The 23,922-nt window shown below is 37.8% G+C and overlaps 1 protein-coding gene across 8 annotated transcripts in view; it reads right to left on the minus strand.

The window, feature by feature from the left end:
* Window positions 1-479: 479 nt before the first annotated feature.
* Window positions 480-23,922, minus strand: part of SMC5 (structural maintenance of chromosomes 5) — a 106,903-nt gene continuing 83,460 nt past the window's right edge. For 7 of the 8 annotated variants that reach the window (XM_017341738.4, XM_002708237.6, XM_089336843.1 and 4 more), the window contains 8 exons: window positions 10,057-10,182; window positions 7,518-7,562; window positions 7,008-7,103; window positions 6,444-6,548; window positions 6,104-6,223; window positions 1,867-2,046; window positions 1,684-1,779; window positions 480-1,215 (listed from right to left, as the gene is read on the minus strand). In XM_017341738.4, the coding sequence (XP_017197227.1) occupies window positions 1,072-1,215; window positions 1,684-1,779; window positions 1,867-2,046; window positions 6,104-6,223; window positions 6,444-6,548; window positions 7,008-7,103; window positions 7,518-7,562; window positions 10,057-10,182 (912 nt within the window). In that variant the 3' untranslated portion in view covers window positions 480-1,071. The remainder of the gene's footprint in view (window positions 1,216-1,683; window positions 1,780-1,866; window positions 2,047-6,103; window positions 6,224-6,443; window positions 6,549-7,007; window positions 7,104-7,517; window positions 7,563-10,056; window positions 10,183-23,922) is intronic. The other variant, XM_008256276.5, reaches the window with a different exon arrangement.

The raw sequence follows: 23,922 nt of genomic DNA on the forward strand, positions 1-23,922 counted from the left end.
AGAATAACTTAAACAAATGATTTTTCTTATTCAAATGTGAAGCTGAAAGGAAACAGTCCAAACAAGATATTCTAATAAAACAGGTAGATCAACAATGTAAGGAAAAGGACCTAGAAGCTTCAGTTCTAAAAACATTATGGTTTTAAATAAATCGATGCTTTCCCCTAACTCTTTAAACAGCACTGAGAAATTTCAAATATAAATTGTAGAAACCAGTATATGAAATCTTAAGAAAAACCCTACTAAAAATAATTATAAAAATGCTTTTAGAAATTGAACATGTAAAATACAATTGACTTTAAATTAAAAATAAAACAAAAATCCCACCCACACTTTACAAGGTTATTCTTTAAAAACCCTTGTCACCTGATTTTATTCTCTGTCCATCTTTTGGTTACATTTTTGCATCATCTAGTGGCCACCTTGTGGCATTTCAAGGAAGTCCTGCTACCATTTTTGAACCCTAGTGTTTCCCCCCCCCCCCTTTGAAAAACCAAAATAATTACAGCATCAAGTTTCATAAAACTTTTTGTAAAGATCCATAAAATTCCATTTCCTAGTGCAGATAAGTTCATCTTTCTTAACAGGAAGAGTTGATTAGATTTGCCATAAATTATTACACTAGACATGCTCATATCAATAATTTAAATTTAGATCTAACACTGGGAGAAAACAAGGACTTAAGCTACAGAGTCATTAGGGTCTAAAGGTTATTGGAATTAGTCTTCAAGTAAAGCTCAGGGCTACCATGGCGAGTAAAATCCTTGTGACTGATATCCCCTTCATCATACCTTTGATTTGCAATAATAAATATTTTTAATATGGGAAACCAATGACTCACAGAGTGCTAAGAACTCAGATTCAACCAAAGCTGAAGAATTTTTACTGCTAGATGATGTTCCAGAGAAAGAAGTCATGGTCTCCATTTCATCAATCTATTTGTACTTAAAAGCAGGTTTCCAAAAATAACCGATCTTTCACTTTTATCAAATCGCCTCACTTTTATTCAGTTGAGCCATCGTTACAAATAGAACTTAACAGAAACACTCCAAAGTTCCCTCCCTTCACTTCTTATTGAGCAGGCTGAGTGAATGTAATCCGGCGCCGCCGCCTTTGGAAAGCCTTTAAATTCCATCTGTTTGGTTCCAGCATATGTGGCCCATTATAGACAAACAACACAGTCATCTTTTCAGAATAAGGAAGATTTTGCAGGAGCTGTATTAAAACAGACAAAATGTCACTTATCGCTCTTCACTGTGAAGCAAGTTTTCCAACTTTTGTAAAGCCAAATATTTTATTTATTACACTAATAAAACTCTTCTGAAGCCCTCAAACACTCCAATATCAGACTGTGATCATTCCCTGAATTAACATATCTAAGTCTAGCCTATGTAGTAAACTGACATGCTGCGACCACTCCCCTTTTTTAATAGGACAACTGGGACCCTACTTCCCTTAAAATATAATGTCATGGTTCCTACACTACCTTTCTCTGAGAACAAAATTTCTGATTGTCACAGGAACCCATCCCTTCTGTCAACATAAATATTACTGCAATCTTTTGAGTGTTTTTTCTGGAAGTGGTTATATTCATATTTACAATCATTGAGCCAAATTCTGTTACATGATGAAGCCCTGGGGGGTTCTGAGTATGTGAACACTTTCAGGTTACTTATTACCTACCTTTGGTGTAATAAAGAAGTATTGAGATGTATTTTCTTTACAGGCAGTATTTACAACCATTTCAAACACTCTCCGTTCATTGATGGGGTCCATTCCCTGGACAATGACAACAATAACGAATGCCCATGTAAATTTACTACAGGATACAGTAGGATTTAAGTGTAAAAAGAATAATCACCAGACCTGGTTGATTTCATCGACTACTCTGAATGGACATCTGTTCAGCTCCTGAAGTGCCATCAAGTATAACATAGTAGAAACACTTCGTTCACCTCCACTTTGATGATGAGGAGTTAATTCATGCAGTTGAGTACTGCTGCGAAATTTCACTCTAATTCGAATTCCGTATTTATCATAGTCTTCCTATAAAACATTTAAAAAGTTGATGAAACATGACAGCTTTCTCTGCTACTTTCATTCCAATCGAAAAAAGACTGAATAAATCAATTGTATGAGTAAATGCAGCAGGTTGGGCTTCTTGTGACAAGTCCCAGCTGCTTCACTTCCAATCTGCTCTCTGCTGAAGAACGCGGGTAGGCAGCAGATGACCCAAGTGCTTGGGACCCTGCCAACCAGGTAAGAGACCCTGACAGAGCACCGGGCTCCTGGCTTCAGCCTGGCCAAACCCTGGCCATTGCAGTTATTTGGGGAGTGAACCAGCGGATGGAAGTTCTCTCTCTTATTCTCTCTCCCTCTGTAACTGTACTTTTCAAATAAATAAAATAAATAAATAAAAAAGAATTTAAAATTTAGTGATACCATCAAGTTTAAAGCAATACAACATTAACCAAGTAGCTACTATTTAGAAGCTTTAATATCTCCAAAGATCTATTTAGACATGGAAAATATATTAAGAAGCAGGGCTGGCGCTGTGTGTGGTGTAGCATGTAAAGCCGCTGCCTGCAGTGTCGGCATCCCATATGGACACCAGTTCGAGTCTCAGCTGCTCCACTTCCAATCCAGCTCTCTGCTGTAGCCTGGGAAAGCAGTGGAAGATGGCCCAAGTGCCTGGACCCCTGGACCCGTGTGGGAGAACTGGAAGAAGCTCCTGGCTTTGGATTGGGTCAGTTTCGGCCGTTGCGGCCAATTAGGGAATAAACCAGCAGATAGAAGATCTCTTTCTGTCTCTCTCTCTCTCTGCCTCTCCTTCTCTCTCTGTGTAACTCTGACTTTCAAATAAATAAATAAAAAAAGAAAATAAAATATATTCAGATTAAAATGATTGCTTTTTACAGAGGTAAAAATAATCGCCAAGTCTTCCTCACACCTCTTTGGCTGGTTAAAAAGAAAAGTGGATAAGAATTATATACATATTTTGAAAAACACTGTATCTATTACAATGTCATATCCAGGTTAATTAGTTACATATTTACCTTAAAAATCACATAAATCACAATTAAAAGCTAACTATTTAATATACAGAGCTTTAAGTGCTAACAACGCAAGCCATATAGGATATTTAAAATTTACATAAAAAATATAAATTGGTGAACTAATTTTAATGTACATTTTATTTAACCTAACATATCTAAAATATCATTTCAACATGTAACCATAATGTTATTAATGAGATAATTTGATTTTTTTCATACTAAGTCTGTGAAATCTGGTATGTATTATACAGTGAACATATCTTTTACCTGTTTCAAGACATGTATACTTTGCAACTGGTCTAAGATTAACAGTGTTATAAGCATGTCAAGCATGTTAACAATAAATGTAAGGATTCTGGTAGGCTGTCAAATCTTAGAAATACCACTTTATTCCGTTTACTTTCCTAAGACTGAGCCAAAACAAAGAAATAACATAATGAATTTGTCAGTTTTGACTCCCAAGGTTTACGTTTTAACTTACATTCCACTTTTCTTCCACAATAATTTTATTTACTATTTCATTTCTTAACCATACCAGCTTTGATTACTAGAGTTTTATTTCTGGCTCTGCCAACTATTCTCTGCCATTTCTGCCCCCATTCTAGTGTCTCCCATTTCTCTGAAGGTTCTGGAAAAAGAAAGTGGTTCTAGAAATAAAATAAATAAAAGCATTCCAACGGGAAGGCTGAGAAGAGCCAAGAATGTTCATCACCCAGGGACCCTAGGCTGGGCAAGAAAATTTCACTGAAAATATTGAGTCATCTCTGCGATGGGGCAGCTATCACTGAGAACACTAAAAGCTATCTGGAAGAAACAACACATGATAAAGCTATCGTATATCGTATCATGCAAGAAATGGGACCTAGATTAAAGAATGGGATTTTTATTTATTTATCTATTTTAGAAGTAGAGTTACAGACAGTGAGAGGGAGAGACAGAGAGAAAATCTTCCTTCCGGTGGTGCACTCCAGATGGCCACAATGGCTGGAGCTGGGCAGGTCAGAAGCCAGGAGCCAGGAGCTTCTTCCAAGTCTCCTGCATGGGTGCACGGGCTCAAGGACTTGGGCCACCTTCTGCTGCTTTCCCAGGCCACAGCAGAGAGCTGGATCAGAAGAGGAGCAGCCGGGACTAGAACCAGTGCCCAAACAGGATGCCAGCAACACAGGATGAGGCTCAACACTGCTGCCCCACAGCACCAGTCCCAAGAATAGGATTTCTATGACAGGTCATCAGTTCTACAGGTTTCCTTCCTGTGCTTACTTTTGATTATCCTTATGCCTTATCTGGTCAAGTTGTCTGATAAAGGTACTAAAGCTACTTTGACTAGGATGAAGCTCCTAGTAATCAAACTTATTTGGGATCAGATCTGGAGATGAGTCTGCCACTTAGTGACCTGTAGTAAATTTATCTTAAGTTTCAGCTTATTTATTTGTAAAATAGGGTTGATAAAAGCACCTGCTTCAGAGGATAGTTTGAGGATTAAAGAAGGTAAGTTTAAAAGTGCCTGGCACAAAAGAAACATACTTTTCACTTATGTTTCATACTGAGCAAATGAAGGAACCATGGGCAAAACTAAGGGGAGAAAGCAGTGCTATCTTGCCTTATATTCATGTACGTAACACAATGCAAAACTGCATACACACCAAAACACACAATTAAAAAGCTACAAGAAAAAAGGATTTTATTCTCTTTATTTCTTTCTTATTAAAAAATTTCATTGCAAGGGCAACACGTGGCATAACAAGTTAAGCTGCTGCTCAGAACATCTGCATCCCTGTATTGGAGTGCTGGTGTTAAGTCTTGGTTACTCCACTTCTAACCCTGCTTCCTGCTAATACATCCTGGGAAGCCACCAGACTATGGTGCAAGTCTTTGGACCCCTGCCCCTAGATGGAGTTCTTGGCTCCTTCCTGGCTTTGGCTTGGTTCAGCTCTTGGCTATTGGGGGCATTTTTGGGAGAAAAATATCTCTCTCTCTCCTCTCTGTTGTTCTGCCTTTCAACTGGATGGAATAAATAAAGGAAGGCTTCCATAGCCTTGGCAACTCATGACAAGAGCCTAGGGTGATTACTGACGCCATAAACAAGAGTGTCATTTTGTTAAGTCAACAACAGGAGTCACTGTGCACTTACTCCTCATGTAGGATCTTTGTCCTTAATGTGTTGTACAATGTGAATCAGTGCTATAACCAGTACTCAAAAAGTACTTTACACTTTGTGTTTCTGTGTGGGTACAAACTCTTGAAATCTTTATTTAATATATACTAAATTGATCTTCTGTATATAAAGATAATTGAAAATGAATCTTGATGTGAATGCAATGGGAGAGGGAGCAGGAGATGGGAGGGTTGCAGGTGGGAGGGAAGTTATGGGGGGGAAAAAGCCACTGTAATCCATCAACTGTACTTTGGAAATTTATATTTATTAAATAAAAGTTAAAAAATTTATCATGGAAAATTTTCAACATGCACAAAATGAAAGAGAACACTATAATGAACTATCACCTACCCTAAGTTATGATCAATACATAATCAATCATGTTCTACAATAACCTCACCCAAATTCCAGTTATCTTGTATGCTTCCTAATGAAAAAACTTAATTTATCAAAAGTGTAATGCATCAATTTATAAGCTCAAGAAATCAGTAGCACATTTTTCAATACTGTCATTTTTATAAACTCTTGCTTTAAATTCTTGATTTAAAAAAGCCACTGGTTTCATAAGTATATTTCAGTTATGTTTGCTAACTTACAACTTTTTAACTTGAGTAGTGATAGATTTACAAAGCAATGCCTTTATTCAACATAGATGAATAACCATTACTCAGAGTAGATATAAAAAGAGTTATTTATAAGGTATTAGTCACTGATCTGAAGCATTAAAAAAAAAGTGACACAGAGAAAATCCCATAGGTTTTTTTTTTCTTTTCAGCATTATCTAGTAAACAAAATTTTGAGATATAAATGTAAGGTAACTAAAAAATTCACATGTACTTTTAGTAGATAATTAAAATTACTTGCCAATAATGTAATTCAAGTGCAATTTTACCTCATTTTCTGTATGGAGATCCACTTCACCAGCACATTGCATGGAACTAAAAAAATTACTGAATTTTTCATTAATTTTTTCTACTAGTTCTTTTAAAGGATTAAGCCACCTTTCTTTTACCTACAAATAAAAGCAATATAAAACATAATTTAAAAGAAGCATCATAGTATAGTCTGTTAAAAAACTTCACACAAAATGAATTTTGTGTCAGTTACTCTGATCATGAAAACATACCTTTTTTTGTTAGGAGTATATCATTTCATTTTACATTTTTCTATATTCTCTTATTATTAATGACAAATATGACACAAATAAAAGACAAAATTAAAAATATCAGTACCTGTGAAATGTTTTCCCTATATTTATCTAGTTCAATTCTCTTTCCCTTTAGTTCCTTAGTTAACTGCTCTATTTCTTCTTCTCTTTTTGTGTATTCTTCAACCACCTGGTAGGGAAAAAAGAAATACTTCCTTTAAGATAAATCTACCAAAGGATAAAATTATGTAAAATCTTACATAAATTAAAACATTAACTGAAGATGTCAATTGTGTTGCACTATATGTATCCAATTAATTCATGTTCTTATTACATATAGAAAATACAATTTTTTTAATCCTTAAAAAAACAGACATTGCAGTATTTCAGGTTAGCCTAACTATTCTTTTTATAAAGAAAAAGCATGGAACACTGTGTTCCTTAGGAAGAATCTATTTAAAATTCTAATAGATTCAGAATCTGGCATTTAAAGCACATTGTTCCTGCTGTCTAGCTTATTATTACCAAGAGCTCTAGTACAGAGTGGGAGGCAAGCACTGGAGGGAACTGTGTGTGTATGTGTGTGTGTGTGTGTGTGGAGTGTGACAGTGATGTCAGCTGCAAAATGCGAACAGATAAAGAGGCATACTGTAGGATTCAGTCCTGTGAAGCAGGAAGCTCTTGATCTTTCTTCAGTTAATAATGCATCAATTTCATCCAATGTGTTTGGAAGATCTTGGAAAGCCTACAGAAAAAAAAATTGTTCATTATTACACACACTATAGTGAAAAACAGTTCCATTCAAATAGTTAAAAGAAAAATAACAGGCTGAATAAGTATCTACTACCTGCTCAACTGCATGCTAGCACTCAAGGAGACAAAGCAATTATAAACAGGGCCTGCTGCCTCCAAAATGCTTAACACTTTACTCAAAAAGAGGACACAATAGATACTCTACACAACACCTTAAGGCGATGTATTGATGGTGAGTATTAAACTAAGCAGTATATATCACATACACTATGGATTCTAGAGAAAGTAAAAATCAGTTCATGCTACAGGAGAGTTAAGAGAATCCCTGGGCCTTAAAGAAAATGGCTACAGAAAAGCAAGGTGGAGGGGAGAGAGGAACTTGGAAAAAAGAATGAGCACGGCATACCATGGGGGGTGAGGAGTTGTGTCCATTTGGAATGGTAGGTACTTGCTGAATTGGTAGAATGGGTCCAGAATATGTGGGGCATTGAAAGAGAGCAAGAAGTTAGAACTTTATACTGTACTTATGAAGAAGTGCAAAAGCATCCTAAGAATCCAATTATCTGACTGTAGAATTCCATCACAGTACTATCTTCAGAGACAAATCAGAATAGACACTGTCCTACGAGGGAAGGGAAGCAGTCCATTGTTTTGCCTAGCGCAGGCGGCAAAGTCCACATAATACCACAGGACCCAACAAGTCCCCTGAAAAACATTCCTACACAATCATCTCCGTGTTTTTCTCTTTCTTTCAACCTTTAATAAAAGCAGTTTGGCTTTAACAGAGTTTCAGACACTTGGTATGCATATTTGCTCCAATTCTTGATTTACAGAGGCGCTCAAATGCTCAACATGCACTTGGTACCTTCACTTGACTCTTAAGAGGTAGGTTAAATTTCAGATGGTGTGACAGGATCTTCATTTCACCTACCCTCCTCACCACTTTAAGCAAACCTGTTTCTCCTTCAGTTTACTCCATCTCACTATTTGTTCCGGTGAAAAATTTGGGGATATTCTCTCCTACTCTTCTCATCTCTAATACATCAACAAGTCCTGCTGGCTCTACCATTAAAAGAAACCTCAAATCTGTCAACTTCTCTCCATCTCTTCCATGCTACCAGCTCAGTCTATGCCACTGTAATCTCTTATGGTCATGAGCGATAACCTTCTAACCTTCTAAATGGTTCCCTTTCTTCTAACTCTACTCTGTTCTCGTTAAGAGTACATTTCTATAAACTGAATTGTTAGTAACAAGACTCCTCTGCTCAAAATCCTCCAGTGGATTCTATCTCAAACAGAATACAACCCAACTTGTTGCATCTTCTATAAGGTCCTGCATAATCTGGTCTCTAAGAGGTAAAACTCTCTGCGTGGATTATAGTTTTTAACCTCATCGAGATTCCCTCTATTCTGAAATATATATAAAAAAAAAAAAAAACACTGAATACTTTTCTTTCAGATCTTCAGTTGACTTGACTTCTCTTCACTCAAGACTTCTCTAAAATATGTTTTCTCAAAAGAGACTTCCCTGACCAACTTCTTGTCCTCTTCACTCCATCCCTTTATCTTGTTTCTTTTTTCCTCTTACCATCTCTCACTATCTAACATAATGTATTTGACTTCTGTGTTTTGATGTATCCCATCTTCCTAAGTAGAATATAAATTTCAGTGAAGGAGAAAGTATATCTGTCTCATTCACTGACTGATATAAAACAGTAGTGAATACATTTTTATGAATGCATTTTCTGATTTTGTTTCTTTCAAAACTAGTAGAACTTATCAAAGATAGTCATGCTACATTCTGAAAGAAAAAATTAGTACAGATATTATTCTAATATTTATTTTATGATGAACAGAATATATTTTGTATAAGCTCTAGCATTATCATTAGAAATAAATTCCTCAATTAGTTCTACAGGTATCTACTGGATTTCTACTATGTACCCAAATACTCCAATCTTTTTTTCTTCATTTTGAGGATTATGATCCATTTTAGTCTTTTATCCAGTTCTGTTTTTATCTTTAGTACAGACTTTATTATCTACTGATAGTCATTTGAAATTAAGAATACAGGGCCAGCACTGTGGAACAGTAAGCCAAGCCTTGGCCTGCAGTGCTGTCATCCCATACGGGCACCAGTTCAAGTCTGGGCTGCTCCACTTCCAACCCAGCTCCCTGCTAATGGCCTGGGAAAGCAGCACAGGATGGCCCCAGTGCTCTGTCTATAATTCTACCTCTCTAGTAAATAAATAAATCTTTAAAAAAATTAAGAATAAAAAAAGAGTATCAAATAGTTTAAAAATTCGTTTCTAATTTTATATTGACCTTCTTGTGAATAGGTATGTAGGCAAGATATCATCCTCAACTGTCAGATAAAGCCTAAAAGTCACAGGGGCAGACATTTAAGGTGGAATGCTAACTAAAGAGCTTCAACTCCTAATTTTACTGAGTGGTACATCAGTATATAAAATATAATGGAAATAAGAGTTCTTTCTTCCTTTCTTTACAGATAGGTGTGAGCTCTAAAAATTCAGATCCACTGAACTCTATTTACAAACACCCCAATTTTTAGGAAAACATTTTCATTTTGCCTTTCCCCCTTTAATATCACTCTTCTGTACCCAGTAATTTGTAGTTTTGGGGCAAAAAACTCAGTTTTATTAAAAGAATCAATGTTATGGTACTAATGGTTTTGTAAGGTGATTCCCATGTTTTAAGACTCTTAATACTAAGCAATAAGAATAGTGGTCAAATCTGAATGTAATAGGTAAAATTTGTTAAGCAAAATTGCTTAAAATACATATTCAGTTTAAAAAATCAGGAAAGCTCACATTTTTAATATACACCATGTTTTTCATGGCCTGTGATAAGGCCAAACACATTTTAAGCTTGAAAGCAATGTGTTAAATACAACAACTGTAGCATTACCTATTTTTTATACTTACTGTCTGATATTCTTGAGGAACAGTCTGCTCTGCACCCAGGTTACATACTTGCCTAGCTCTCTTCATAAGTTCCTTGCATTTCTGCAATAATCTCTGTCTATTTTCATCCAACTCAACGAAATGTTGCTGTTACGGAAAAAGGAATATTTGGAAAAGTTGAATTTTACTGTTAAATCATAAGGCTATTTTATTAAAAACCACATCACATCAAATAAATTACTGAATTTTGGTTATGATGATAATAAAAATGATGCTCATCTAAAACCAAATCTCAAGACTATGAATGCTACTGTAAAGGCTTATTTACTTAAACTTTGAAATGTATTAGCATATAAATAACCCAACAATTCTGTAATCCTTAAGACTTCTGAAATTGAAATCTAACTGCCTTTTTCTGAAAGGTTACACCTTAGCTATGTTACACTTTAACAAAACTGGAACTAAACAGTATAAAAGCTTCCACCAGAAAACTCAGTATTCAAAACACAGACAGAACCTTTAAACGGTATCTGATAGTTTTCCAAGTGCCTGTCATGTATTTATATATCCACAGACCTATTCATTTCTTCACCATTAATTACTGAGAATCTACTAAATGCCAGCACTGCATTTTGGATTGAGAACTAGTGAATAAGGAAAAAATACATAGGACCATTAACAGGATAGAAACAGGTACTATGTACTGAATGCTTACACACTAGGCCCTTGGCAAAAAACTTCACACACACTACTCCTTCTATTTCTCACAACACTGTACCATATAACATCTCCATTTTGCATATTTAGAAAAAGACTTAAAAAATAAAGCAACTCATCTAAGCATGAGTTATAAATGCATGTGTATTTAGAGGCTGTCACAATTCACACCCATGTGTGCATATAGGTCACGTTCCATTTTCATTACAGCACGACGCCTCTCAGTGGAGAAAGTCTGGACAGAGTACATGCACAGGGGAATGCGATGCAGGAAGGTCAGGATAGTCGCAAGAGCTATGAGAACTGTACAGCCTTAAAGGATAAGCGAGAAAATACTAAAGCAGCAGAAGCAGAATGCATTACAAGGACAAGTAATTAGCAATGTAAAGGCACAGAAGCCTCCAAGACCTGCTTACGTAGACAACAAATAATTCAAGATGGTTGGGGAAGAGGAATTTGCAAGGGTAGGAATGCAAAAGTTTCATGTATAATGAGGAGGGCATCTTATCCACTGAATGCCTTCAGTAGGCCAAGCATAGTTATCATCATTATCCTTTATGTTAATTAATCTAAGTCCTGTTATAATTTTAAAGAAACGTGTTTTCTCTTAGGTGTGGTAGTTTAGATATTAAGAAACTTTTCCAAAATTACAGAACTAGCAGTGAGCAGGTTTCTCAGGAAAGAAATAGATTTATACTACTCTTTCCAGTAAAATTCAGTGGGTTGATGCCCTAAATACACCCTACATCTATTTGATTAGTATCTTTTGGGATGAGGTTTGGATCTCTGTACTGTTAATGGGATCAGCAGGAGATCTTAGTACACATTAAATCTGACAGCAAATAATTTTTTTATTTATTTATTTGACAGGCAGAGTGGACAGTGAGAGAGAGAGAGAGAGAGAGAGAGAGAAAGGTCTTCCTTTGCCATTGGTTCACCCTCCAATGGCCAGCGCACCGCGCTGATCCGAAGCCAGGAGCCAGGTGCTTCTCCTGGTCTCCCATGGGGTGCAGGGCCCAAGTACTTGGGCCATCCTCCACTGCCTTCCCAGGCCACAGCAGAGAGCTGGCCTGGAAGAGGGGCAACCGGGACAGAATCCGGCACCCCGACCGGGACTAGAACCCGGTGTGCCAGCGCCACAAGGCGGAGGATTAGCCTATTGAGCCGCAGTGACGGCCTGACAGCAAATAAATTAAACCAAGACAACTTATAAAAAGTATAAGGACATATATCGGAATGAACTGAAAGTACAGGCAAGCCTTCATCCTACAAGCTGCTATAATTTTCTTGCATGAATTCCTCAGTCCCCACAGCCTGAAAGCAAATGAAATGGTATAGGCTCCCAGTCACCATGCTCTGATGCTCTCCAAGGCCATCAGACTCACGCAAATGTAAAACAAAAGACACTTGTACAGCAACTAAATCCTGTTCAATTCTGCTTCCTATTCCTCTTGCACTCTGCTAAAATGAAGTACTGGGACATTAGGGGAAACAAATTATCACTGAGTTTATTATTTGAAGCTCTGGACTTAAGACAAAACCTCACTCAACAGTTTCTGCTTGGTAGTATGATAAAAGATCTGAGAAAATGTTCTTTACATACATGTTTCTTGAATTATCTCCTCACATAGCACTTGTTAGTGTTTTTTAAGATTTTATTTATTTATTTGAGAGATGGACTTATAGACTGAGAGAGGGAGAGACAGACAGGTCTTCCATCTGCTGGTTCACTCCCTAAATGGCCTCAACAGCTAGAACTGGGCCAATTTAAAGCCAGGAGCCGGAAGCTACTTCCAGTTTTCCCACATGGGTGCAGGGGCCCTGGCACTTGGGCCAGCTTTTACTGCTTTCCCAGGCCATTGCAGAGAGCTGGATTTGAATTGGAGCAGCTGGGACACGAACCAGCACTCAAATGTGATGCCGGTGCTGCCGGTGGAGGTTCAGCTATGTCACAGAGCCAGCCTGTTTGTGTTTTTTAAACCACAATTCTTGCTGAACTTTTGTTTTGGTAGAATAGGCCTAAGAATAAAGGAAAACACAACTATACAAGGTAGTATCACAAAGCCAAGCTGGTGAAGAGGTGTTATTTAGATTTCTGCCTTTTGCAGTTAATAGAGCATCTATTGTAAAATAGTAAATGGACTACTGTAAAATGGTCCATCTGCTGAAGACATTAAAGAAGAACTGAACAAAATTTACAGCCTTCCTTCTCCATTAACATCTCAGAAAAGACTGCTTTGTAGGCATTCATCATGGAAGAAACTAGAAGTAGTATCTCTTCCCTGAAATGTTTTTTGAGGAATTTCAGTTGTCACAGAAACTGCACAGAAATACTTTGACAGCAAACAGGAAAAGCTTTTCTAAGAAGGCCCTCTTGTGGAAGAAATAATTATTCACAGAATTTCTTACTAAAACAATAAATACTTTCTTTAACAGTGCATTAACATAAGAGTCAAACAAAATCAAAATCATTTTTTATATAAACAGAATTGAGTTTGAGGTAGTATAACTACTAAAACATTAGCTGTAAATCATTTTTTTAACCGAGGACAGAACGTACTTTAAGTATGAAAATTATTTAATCGTTTTTCTTAAAACATGTCTTTTCATGTCAAATTTGAAATTTAGAAAACAGTGGCCTTAAATGTCTTCTAAACACATAAGACGACATGTTCTAACTCAGTCAATATAACTACAAATCATGAAGAAATGGCAATACACCTTGAGCATCTCTAATCCTAAAATCCAAAATTCTGTGGTGTTGGTATGTTACCACAAGGGCAAAATTCCAAACCTGATTTGATATGACAGGTCATGGTCAAAACAGGCACACTAATATACAAAATTACCCACAAGGCTATGTATATAAGGTATATATATGAAACACTGATTTTATATTTAAACTTGCGTCCTACTTGGTGATAATCTCATTATGCATACGCCAATATCCCAAAACAGAAAGAAACATAAACACTTCTGGGGCCAAGAATTTCAGATAAAGGATATATAAACTGGACTGTCTCCTTTGAAATTCAATGTCTCTCTGTTGTCCGTTGTTGGTTTTTTATGGGAGGGTAACAAGCAAGTAAGCAGCAGGGAGGTTACACGAAAAACACAGAATTCCTACATTTAGTATTAGGATAAACAAATTTAACAACCTGCAATTCTTGTAACTACTACCAATCTATACTTTTAAAGCAAATATTTGTTTTGTGCTAGGTAGCACATGAACATCTTGATGTGTTTTTAAACCTACTATCCTACTATCACAAATTAAGCTTTCATCCCTCTGAATGCAGATGATGATTAAGCTTGGAGTGGTTAGGAAACCTGTCTGCAGCCAGAGCAAGTAACAGGAATATCTGTCCACTCTGTATCTGGATTCACATGTAGTCAGCTTACTAACTTGTCCTAAAAATAGTTCAGAAGTTAGTGACATTATCAAATGGAGGTTCACAACCACATGGCTTCCTCTGGAAGGTCAGGAATTTTGTTGCCCTATTTGTCTTCCAAAAATCAAAGTATCAAACTCCATGTTGGTTAGGTAACTTTAAATCCACTCACGAACACAATCCCTATCAAAATCTTCAGTCAACCTTCCTTTTTAAACTTATTTTTGCCATCAGGGTAAAGGACAAAACCAGAAGTGGAACTAACGGCTCTTCAGGGCAACCTGCTGTGTGCTCACAGGGACAAGTCGGGGGGAGGGGAGATTTCTCCTTGGTTTAAACATAGCTGGATGCCAAGAACAGGTAAGATGGACAAGAGCACACATATATATAAACGGCAGCAAATATGACAAGGAAAAAGAGCAAATAAAGAGGAAGTGAACCATCACACACCTACCCTACCACAGACTCATCCTCTGCTCATTACTATTTATAGTTTAAAATATTTTGCTAACATCCAGTCCGTCAGCAACTGACAGTTATTAAGTATGCGGCAAAAGAAATAAATCAAAGTACCTTACAAAAGGTTCAGTGAAGCAATCACAATTTTAAAAATATTAAGAATGTTCAAACTGGGAGCTGGCACTGTGGCATAGGTTAAGCGCCTGCCTGCAGCGCTGGCAACCCCTGTGGACACCAGTTCATATCCCAGCTGCTTCATTTCCCATCCAGGTTCCTGCTAATGGCCTGGGAAAGCAGTGGAAGATGGCTCAAGTCTTTGGGCCCCTGTTCCCACGTGGGAGACCTGGAAGAAGCTCTTGGCTCCAGGCTTCAGAGCAGCTCAGCTTTGACCCTGCTTAGAGCATCTGGGGAGTGAACTGGCAGATGAAGACCTCTCTTTCTGTCTCTCCCCTTCTCTGTAACTCTGCCCCTCAAATAAATAAGTAAATCTTAAAAAAAAAAAAAAAAGCTCAAATCAACTTATGAACAAGTAAAACAAAGCTAAAGAAATACAAAATAAAGTCAGGAGTAGTATCATGTAGGATTAATATAAAAAATTATTATTAAAGTGTGTATGTATGCGTGCTCCAGTTTTGAAAGCAGCAATGGTCTCATGCTGACAAAGATGAATGAAATGATCTAGGAAAAATACACTCAGGTAATAGCAAGCAATGCTAAGAAAACCACACTGGAACAGCCAGCCAAGATAGAAAAGACTGGAAGGTGGTAGTAGATTAAGCTACCAATCATGTAAAATAAATATTAGATGACTACAGACTTCTAAATAGCAGAATATGAGGAATCAGAACAAAATTTTTTTTTTCCTGGCAGTTAAATGAGTACAAAACTGGCAACAAGTGGGGCCACAGCTATCAGGAGTCAGGGGGAAGGAAAATGAGGTGAATCATGAACATGGTAATGAACTAAGCAAAGAACATGGACAGAAGGGAATAAGGACAAAAAGAAAATCACAATGCAGTTCCTCCAACTAACTTTAAAATAAAGCAAATGAGTTGAGAAATCACGCATCATTACAATATAATCAAAGCAATACACAATGAATTACTCTTGCTGCCTGTGCTTTCTGGATAACAAAGATGAACACTGAATTACAGAAATTCTAACTAAGTCTGGTACAGTGCATCTTAGTTTAGATATAGACAAAGCCAAGAGCTGAGAACTGAGTGGGTATTCTTCCAGGTAACAAAATCTAGAGGGATAAATTGCTAATTTATTCTCTAATAATTGTTAATAATTTCTCTAACTAGTTTAACAGAGCCATCTTCGTAAAAGATAATAATTAGTAATTCCTAGATTGAAAAGAAAATTTTCTCTCAGGGAACCTTCCTACTCCCCAGAAACAGACCAGTCAGCTTGACTCAAAGTGGTATTTCTGCTACTACTAACAAAATGGACCATTACAGAGCATCCTGCGAGTTTGCACCTATTAATCTCAGTGTATCTGTTGAACTTCAAGACTGCTGGAAAAGCAGCCCTCACCAGGCCAGGAATGGGTTAGTTTAGGAGAGACTTACTCCAAAGTAATTACAGTTTCATGGTTCTGTAAACATGATAGAAACCTGCCATTTTCTTTTTTTTTTAATTGTTTATTTATTTATTTGAAAGGCAGAGACACAGAGAGAGAGGAGAGAGCTTTCATCTGCTGTCCCCAAATGGTTACATCGGCCAGGAGCTTCTTCTGGGTCCCCCACGTGGGTGCAGGGCCCCAAATACTTGGGCCATCTTTGCTTGCCTAGGCAAATTAGCAGGGAGCTGGATTGGAAGTGGAGCAGCCAGGACTCAAATATATGGCAGCCAGATGTGATGCCTGCACTGCAAGCAGCAGCCTAACCTTCTATGCCACAGCACCAGTCCGCATACCTGTCATTTTCTTAAGCTCTCATTAACGACAACTTAGAGGGGCCAGTGCAGTGGTGTGGCAGGTGGGGCCACAGCCTGCAGTTCCTGGCATCCCATATGGGTGCTGGTTCGAGTCCCGGCTGCTCCACTTCCGATCCAGCTCTCTGCTAAAGAGCTATGGCCTGGGAAAGCAGTAGAAGATGGCCCAAGTGCCTGGGCCCCTGCACCCGTATAAGAGACCTGGAAGAAGCTCCTGGCTCTAGATCGGCGCGGCTCCGGCCGTTGCGGCTCATTGTGGAGTGAACTAGCGGATGGAGGACCTCTCTCTCTCTCTGCCTCTCCTCCTCTCTCTCTGTGTAACTCTGACTTTAAAATAAATAGGGGCCGGTGCCGTGGCTCACTTGGTTAATCCTCTGCCCTGCGGTGTTGGCATCCCATATGGGCACCGGTTCTAGTCCCAGCTGCTCCTATTCCAATCCAGCTCTCTGCTGTGGCCAGGGAGGGCAGTGGAGGAAGGCCAAGGTACTTGGGCCCTGCACCCACATGGGAGACCAGAAGATGCACCTGGCTTCTGGCTTCAAATTGGTGCAGCGCCAACCGTAGCAGCCATTTGGGGAGTGAACCAATGGAAGAAAGACCTTTCTCTCTGTCTCTCTCACTAACTCTTATCTGTCAAATAAAAAAAAATTTAAATTAATTAATTAAAAATGACTTAGAAACAAAATTTCAGGCACTAGTATCAGATACTCTACTGTTACTAGAAAGCTTCATTTAGTATCTACATGATAGGTAAATTTTTCCATGAACACTTTCTTTTTAAAGTATTTATACAAAAGTAAGAGAGAAGAATCTTGCATCCACTAGTTCACTCCCCAAATGGTCACAACAGCCAGACGTGGGCTAAACAAAAGCCTAGAACTCTATCCAAATTTTCTACATGGTAGCAGGGGCCCAAGTACTTGGGCTATCATCTGCTGCCTTCCCAGGTGAATTAGAAGAGAGCTGGATCAGAAGTGGAGCAGCTGGGACTCACACCAGCACTCCAGTATAGGGTCCAAGGGATGCAAGTAATGGCTTTACCCACTGTGCCCAGCAGTGGTCCCCATGAAATCTCTTTTATGATACCATTTTGTATTCTGAATAAGCATATTAATGGGCTCAATCAATGTAGTAACGCTAGCACAGATGACTGGCAGATGGTCTTTTCCACATGCCCACTAAATAAGCACTAAAAAGTTCTCCATTGGTAGCTACTTCACATCAAGCCCCTCTACCACCCATTCCCTTTTAGGTCCTATCTTCCTGCCGACTTCCTCTCCTTCTTTTTCTTCTAAGGGGACTTTCCCTTCTTCCTCTGGCTTTTGCTCAAAGTGAACTAATCAATGTTAGCACAAACAAGCAAAACAACAAAACCTTCAGCTCTATTTGGTAGGTACAGTTCTGCTGTGTGCTCCTGGATGCTTTCCTCCTAATAAAACTGTTTCCGCTCACCACCCCCAGGCTCTTCTGGTCGAAGGTTTTCAGAGGTTTGAAGAGGTAGGCTTCAGAACAATGATGCTGATACTCTATTCTGATTTAATATTTCCATTCCTTTGTGCATTCCTATGCCTGTATTTTCTAAAACCTATCTTCTATGGATGCCTTCCAAAAAAGATACCACTGAAAAGGAAATAAGGCCACAACCAGAGACAAAGGGAGAGGAAAAAAGACCCTTGGGGGAGGGCAGATGTCCTAAATTCTGTTTTCTGTAACCCCCATTCAAGTTTGTCTTCAGTGTCGTCTCAAGTTCCTCAGGGATGGTGCTAAGTCAAGTAGGCTGCAATTAAACTCACCAATGCTGTAATGGTTAAGGCATGATGCTGATGAACCTATAAAGATGTAAGGAACCTGGGTTTTATGCTCAGTCTTAGGAAATGATTCCACTGAGCCCTGTGGAGTTAATAAGCTGTTTCAGATCCTCCATCAGTCCGTCTGAGCAAAGGGAATTTCCCGCCTCAGGTTACTGAAATACCACTGCAGCTCACCTTTAAGCAACAGCATGTTTCTGGAAAGTGTAAAGTTATCAAACACAGGGTATTAGATTCTGGGAAAGGAAGTAGAAGAATGGACCAGAAAGGGTACAGGGGACTTTGAATGCAGGAAAAAGGCTAGAAATCTATAACAAATGACAAAGTGTACATTTGTTAAACAGGAGTAGTGATAGTGGACACATGAAGGTTATGATACTCTTCACACTGCAAATGTTTAAAATTCCATACAGGGCCAACTGTCTTTGTGGTGCAGAAAGTACAGGCATGAGTTCATGTCCTGGCTGCACCACTTCTGATCCAGCTCCCTGTTAATGGCCTGGGAAAAAGAGTGGAAGATGGCCTAAATGTTTGGGCCCCCACCAACCATGTGGGAGAGCCTGATGAAGTACCTGTCTCTTAGCTTCAGTCCAGCGCAGTACTGGGTGTTGCGCCTATCTGGAGAGTGAACCAGCAGATGTAAGATCTCTTGATCTCTTGATCTCTCTCTCCCTCTCTAAGTATTTCAAATAAAAAAATAAATCTTTTGAAAATAAATAAAATTCCATACTTGGAAATATTAAAAAAAATCAGTGAAACAAATGATAAAACCCCAATTTAACTTAAGCTTTCTGCTTAACTTTTGTTACCCCCCTTAATTTTTGGGGTACAGGTTGAGCACAGCAGTTAAGACACTGCTTGGGATGCTAACATCTCATGTCAGAGTGCCTAGAAATTAACCCACATACATACAGTTAACTGATTTTTGACAAAAGTGCTAAGACCACACAGTGGAGTAAGGATAATCTCTTCAACAAATGGTGCTGGCAAAACTGGCAGCACAGCAGGTTAACAACCTGGCCTGAAGCACCAGCATCCCATATAGGCGCCGGTTCTAGTTCTGGCTGCTCCACTTCTCATCCAGCTCTCTGCTGTGGCCTGGGAAAGCAGTAGAAGATGGCACCCATGTGGGAGACCCAGAAGAAGCTCCTGGCTTCAGATTGGCGCAGCTCCGACCGTTGCGGCCATCTGGGGAGTGTACCAGCGGATGGAAGAACTTTCTCTCTGTCTCTGCCTTTCTTTGTAACTCTTTCAAATAAATAAAACAGATCTTTAAAAAAAAAAAAACCTGGATATATATATATATATGTAGAAGAATGAAATTAGATCCATATCTCTCACCATTCACAAACCAACTCAAGATGATGAAAGAAGTAAACTTAAGGACTGAAACTATGAAGCTGCTGGAAGAAAACACAGGGGAAACACTCCAAGACACTGAATTAGGGAATGACTTCTTGGACAAGACCCCTAGACTACAGGCAAAAAAACTAAACAAATGAGACTTTATCAAACTCAGATGCTTTTGCACAGCAAACGAAATGATTAAGAGAGTGAAGAGACATCCAACAGAATGAAAAAAAAAATATCTGCAAGCTACCACTCTGATAAAGGATTAATATTTTGAATATATCAGCAACTTCAAAAACTCAACAACTACAAAAAAACCAGAGAGTTCTCAACATAATCAAGACAATTTATGACAAACCCACAGCAGCATCCTATTGAATTTTGAACAGCTGGAAGCATTCCCCATAAGATCCAGAACCAGACATGGATGCCCACTCTCACTATTGCTATATAAAAGTCCTGGAAGTTTTAGCCAGAGCCATTAGGCAAGAAAAAGAAATCAAAGGGATACAAATTGGAAGGGAGGAAATCAAAACTATCCCTATTTGCAGATGATATGATTCTATAGATGGGGCATCCATAAAACTCCACTAAGAGACTATTGGAACTCATAAGAAATAGAAGACATTAAAAAAATGGAAAACTCTTCCATGTTCATAGATTGGAAGAATCAACATCATCAAAATGTCCATACTACCAAATACAATTTACAGATTCAATGAAATACCAATCAAAATACCAATGACATTCTTCCCAGATCTAGAAAAAATGATGTTAAAATTCATATGGTAACATACGAGACCTCAAATAGCCAAAGCAATCTTAAACAACAAAAACAAAGCCAGAGACATCCTAATACCTGATTTCAAGACATACTACAATGCAATTGTAATCAAAATAGCCTGGTACTGGCACAAAAACAGATAGACTAATGGAACAAAATACAAACTCCAGAAATCAGTCCACGCATCTACAACCAACTAATCTTTGTCTAAAATCAAAATCTGGAGCAAGGACAGTCTCTTCAACAAATGGTGCTGAGGAAACTGGATCTTCACATGCAAAAGTATCAAACCAGACCCCTACCTTACACCTTACACAAAAATCACTCAAAATGGATCGGAGACCTAAATCTACAACCCGATACCATGAAATTACTAGAGAATGTTGGAGAAACTCTGTAAGACATTGGCACAGGCAAAGACTTCTTAGACAAGACCTTAGAAGCACAAGCAATCAAAGCCAAAATTTACAAATGGGATTACATCAAGCTGAGAAGCTTCTGCACTGCAAAAGAAACACTCAGCAAAATGAAGAGGCAACCAACAGAATGGGAGAAAATATCTGCAAACTATGCAACTGATAAAGGGTTAATATACAGAATCTATAAAGAGCTCAAGAAATTCAACAACAGCAAAACAAACAATCCAGTTAAGAAATGGGCAAAGGACTTGAACATATCTTTTCCAAGAGAGGAAACTTAAATGGCCAACAGATACTCGAGAAAATGCTCCAGATCACTAGTCATCAGAGAAATGCAAATCAAAACCACAATGAGGTTTCCCCTCACTCCAGTTAGAATGGCTCTCATATAGAAATCAATAAATAATAAATTCTGGTGAGGACTGTAATCTGGTCCACTGTAGTTAGGAATGTAAACTGGTGCAGCCCTGTGGAAGACAGTATGGAAATACCTCAGTAATATGAATACAGACCTACCATATGACCCAGCCATCCCACTCCTGGGAATTTATCCAAATCAAAAGAAATCAGCATCTGAAAGTTATCTGTACCCCACGTTCATTGCAGCACAATTCACAATAGCTAAGATATGGAATCAATCCAGATGTGTATCAACTGTGTTGATGAGATAAAGAAATTATGGCATATAAACACTAAGGAGTACTACTCAGCTGTTTAAAAAGAAAGTGAAATCCTATCTTTTCCAACAAGATGGATGCAACTGGAAACCATTATATTTAGTGAAATAAGCCAATACCAAAAAGACAGATATCATATGTTTTCCCTGGTAAGAGCTAATAGAGTACTTGAAATGTAATGTATTGGAGTGAAATAGACATTTTGAGATTTGATGATTGTTTATAGTCCTTGTCCCTTCCTTTTTAAAACAGTATTTTTTTTCTTCATACTATTTGTTCAACTCTTTTACTTAAGTGTAGGATCTTAACTATATGATCATTTAGTAACCTGAAAATAGGTATTTGTAAAAATTAAGAGTGGCAATGTGAGAGGGAGGAGGAGGAAGGGTTGGAGTGTTGGTAGGAGGGAGCAAAGAGTGGGAAGTGTCACTATGCTCCTAAATCTGTATATATAAAAGACATGAAACTTGTATAACAAATACAATTTAAAATATATATACAAAATAAGAAACTGTATCTACAAATCATATTCAATCTACAAAAACCTAATTGAAATTAAAAGATAAAAAATAAAAATTTTAAATATATAAATTTTATATAAACATATAAATAATTTTAAATAAATATATAAATAACAAATCATGCAACTTGGTGAGTTCTGACAAATACATATAATAGTAAAATCTTAAGCACCATCAAAATAATGGCATATACCTCTCACCCTCAAAAGCTTTGTGCCTTGCTGTAATTTATCCCACTATTCCCTCTGTAGGCAGCCACTGACCTCTTTCTATAAATAGGCATTCTACATTTTGAAATCCTTTACATAAAAGTTTTTTTTTGTCTGGCTTCTTTTACTCAGCATAACTGAGATTCATTTCTTTTTGTGGCAGAGTAATAGTCCACTATGTGGATATACTACAATTTAGCCACACAGCTGTGGCTGGGCATCTGTTCACAGTTTTTAGTTAGTATAAAGAAAAGCTGTGGAGCCAGTGCTGCAGCGCAGCAGGTAAAGCCAGCGCCTGCAGTACCGGCATCCCATATGGGCGCCAGTTCGAGTCCCAGCTGCTCCACTTCTGATTCAGCTCTCTGCTATGGCCTGGGAAAGTGGTAGACAACAGCCCAAGTCCCTGGGTCCCTGCACCCTCATGGGAGACCCAGAAGAAGCTCCTGTCTTCGGATAGGCACAGCTCCAACTATTGCAGCCAATTAGGGAGTGAACCAGCGGATGGAAGACCACTCTCTCTCTACTAGCAGTGCATTAGAGTTCCAGTTGTGCCAAATCCTCACGAACACCTGGTTAGGTCAGTCTCTTGGAATTTTAGCCATTTTTCAGATGTGTGTTGGTAGCTCATTATGGCTTTAATCCAAATTTTCTTGTTAAATATTCAAGCTAGGCACTTTCATGTGCTTCTTTGCTATATATTTTAGTATAATGAAATCTTTTGCCAATTGACTGGATTATTGGTGTTCCTTGTGCTCGTCATCGTAACCTCTTACAATTCAATTGGTGAGACTGTACAGCCACTACAGAAATAATGTAGAAGGTCACCAAGAAATTAAAAATACAACTACTACAGCACCCAAAAATTAATTCTATTATTGGTTATTTATCAAAAAAAAAATTCAGCACATCAAAGAGATATGTGCACTCCCACATTTATTGTAGCACTATTCACAATAGCCAAGATATTCCATCAACCTAGGTGTCTATTAGTGGATGAATTGATAAATGAAATGTGGGATATATGCACAATTGTACTAAGCCATGACAATGGACAAAATTCTGTCATTTGCAATTACATGGATGGAACTGAATATTATAATGTTCAGAGCTACCTTTTAGTGAGCATGAACGGTCAGCAAACTTTTTCTATAAATGGCCAGTAGTAAATATTTTAGGCTTTGCAGACTATATGTGGTTTCCGTCATATATTTTCTTTACAAACTTTTTTTAAAAAACGCAAAAAACCCTATTCCTAGCTCACAAGGACTTTATAGACTAAGACTATGAGCTTGATTTAGTTCAGAGAAATAGTTTCCTTAGTCTACACACAAGTCCTCTGACATTATTATTTTTCATAATAATGCCCACTGAAGAGCAAAATTTTTTAATTCTGATGAAGTATAATTTTATTATAATCTGAGCTTTTTGAATTCCATTTTAAGAAGTCTTGCCAATCAAAGATCAATTTATCATACATTTTCTTCAAGAATTTCTATAGCTTTAGCTCTTAAAAGTCTGTGATCCATTTGTGCATGATGTGGTTTTGGGGCTGTGATTCATTTTTTATACAGGTTTGGATTATTCTTTTTATATACAGTTGGATTTGATTTGTT

The sequence above is a fragment of the Oryctolagus cuniculus genome, chromosome 1, assembly GCF_051225735.1.
Source record: "Oryctolagus cuniculus isolate XC-2025 breed Fujian yellow rabbit chromosome 1, ASM5122573v1, whole genome shotgun sequence".
In the NCBI taxonomy this organism is placed as follows: Eukaryota; Metazoa; Chordata; class Mammalia; order Lagomorpha; family Leporidae; genus Oryctolagus; species Oryctolagus cuniculus.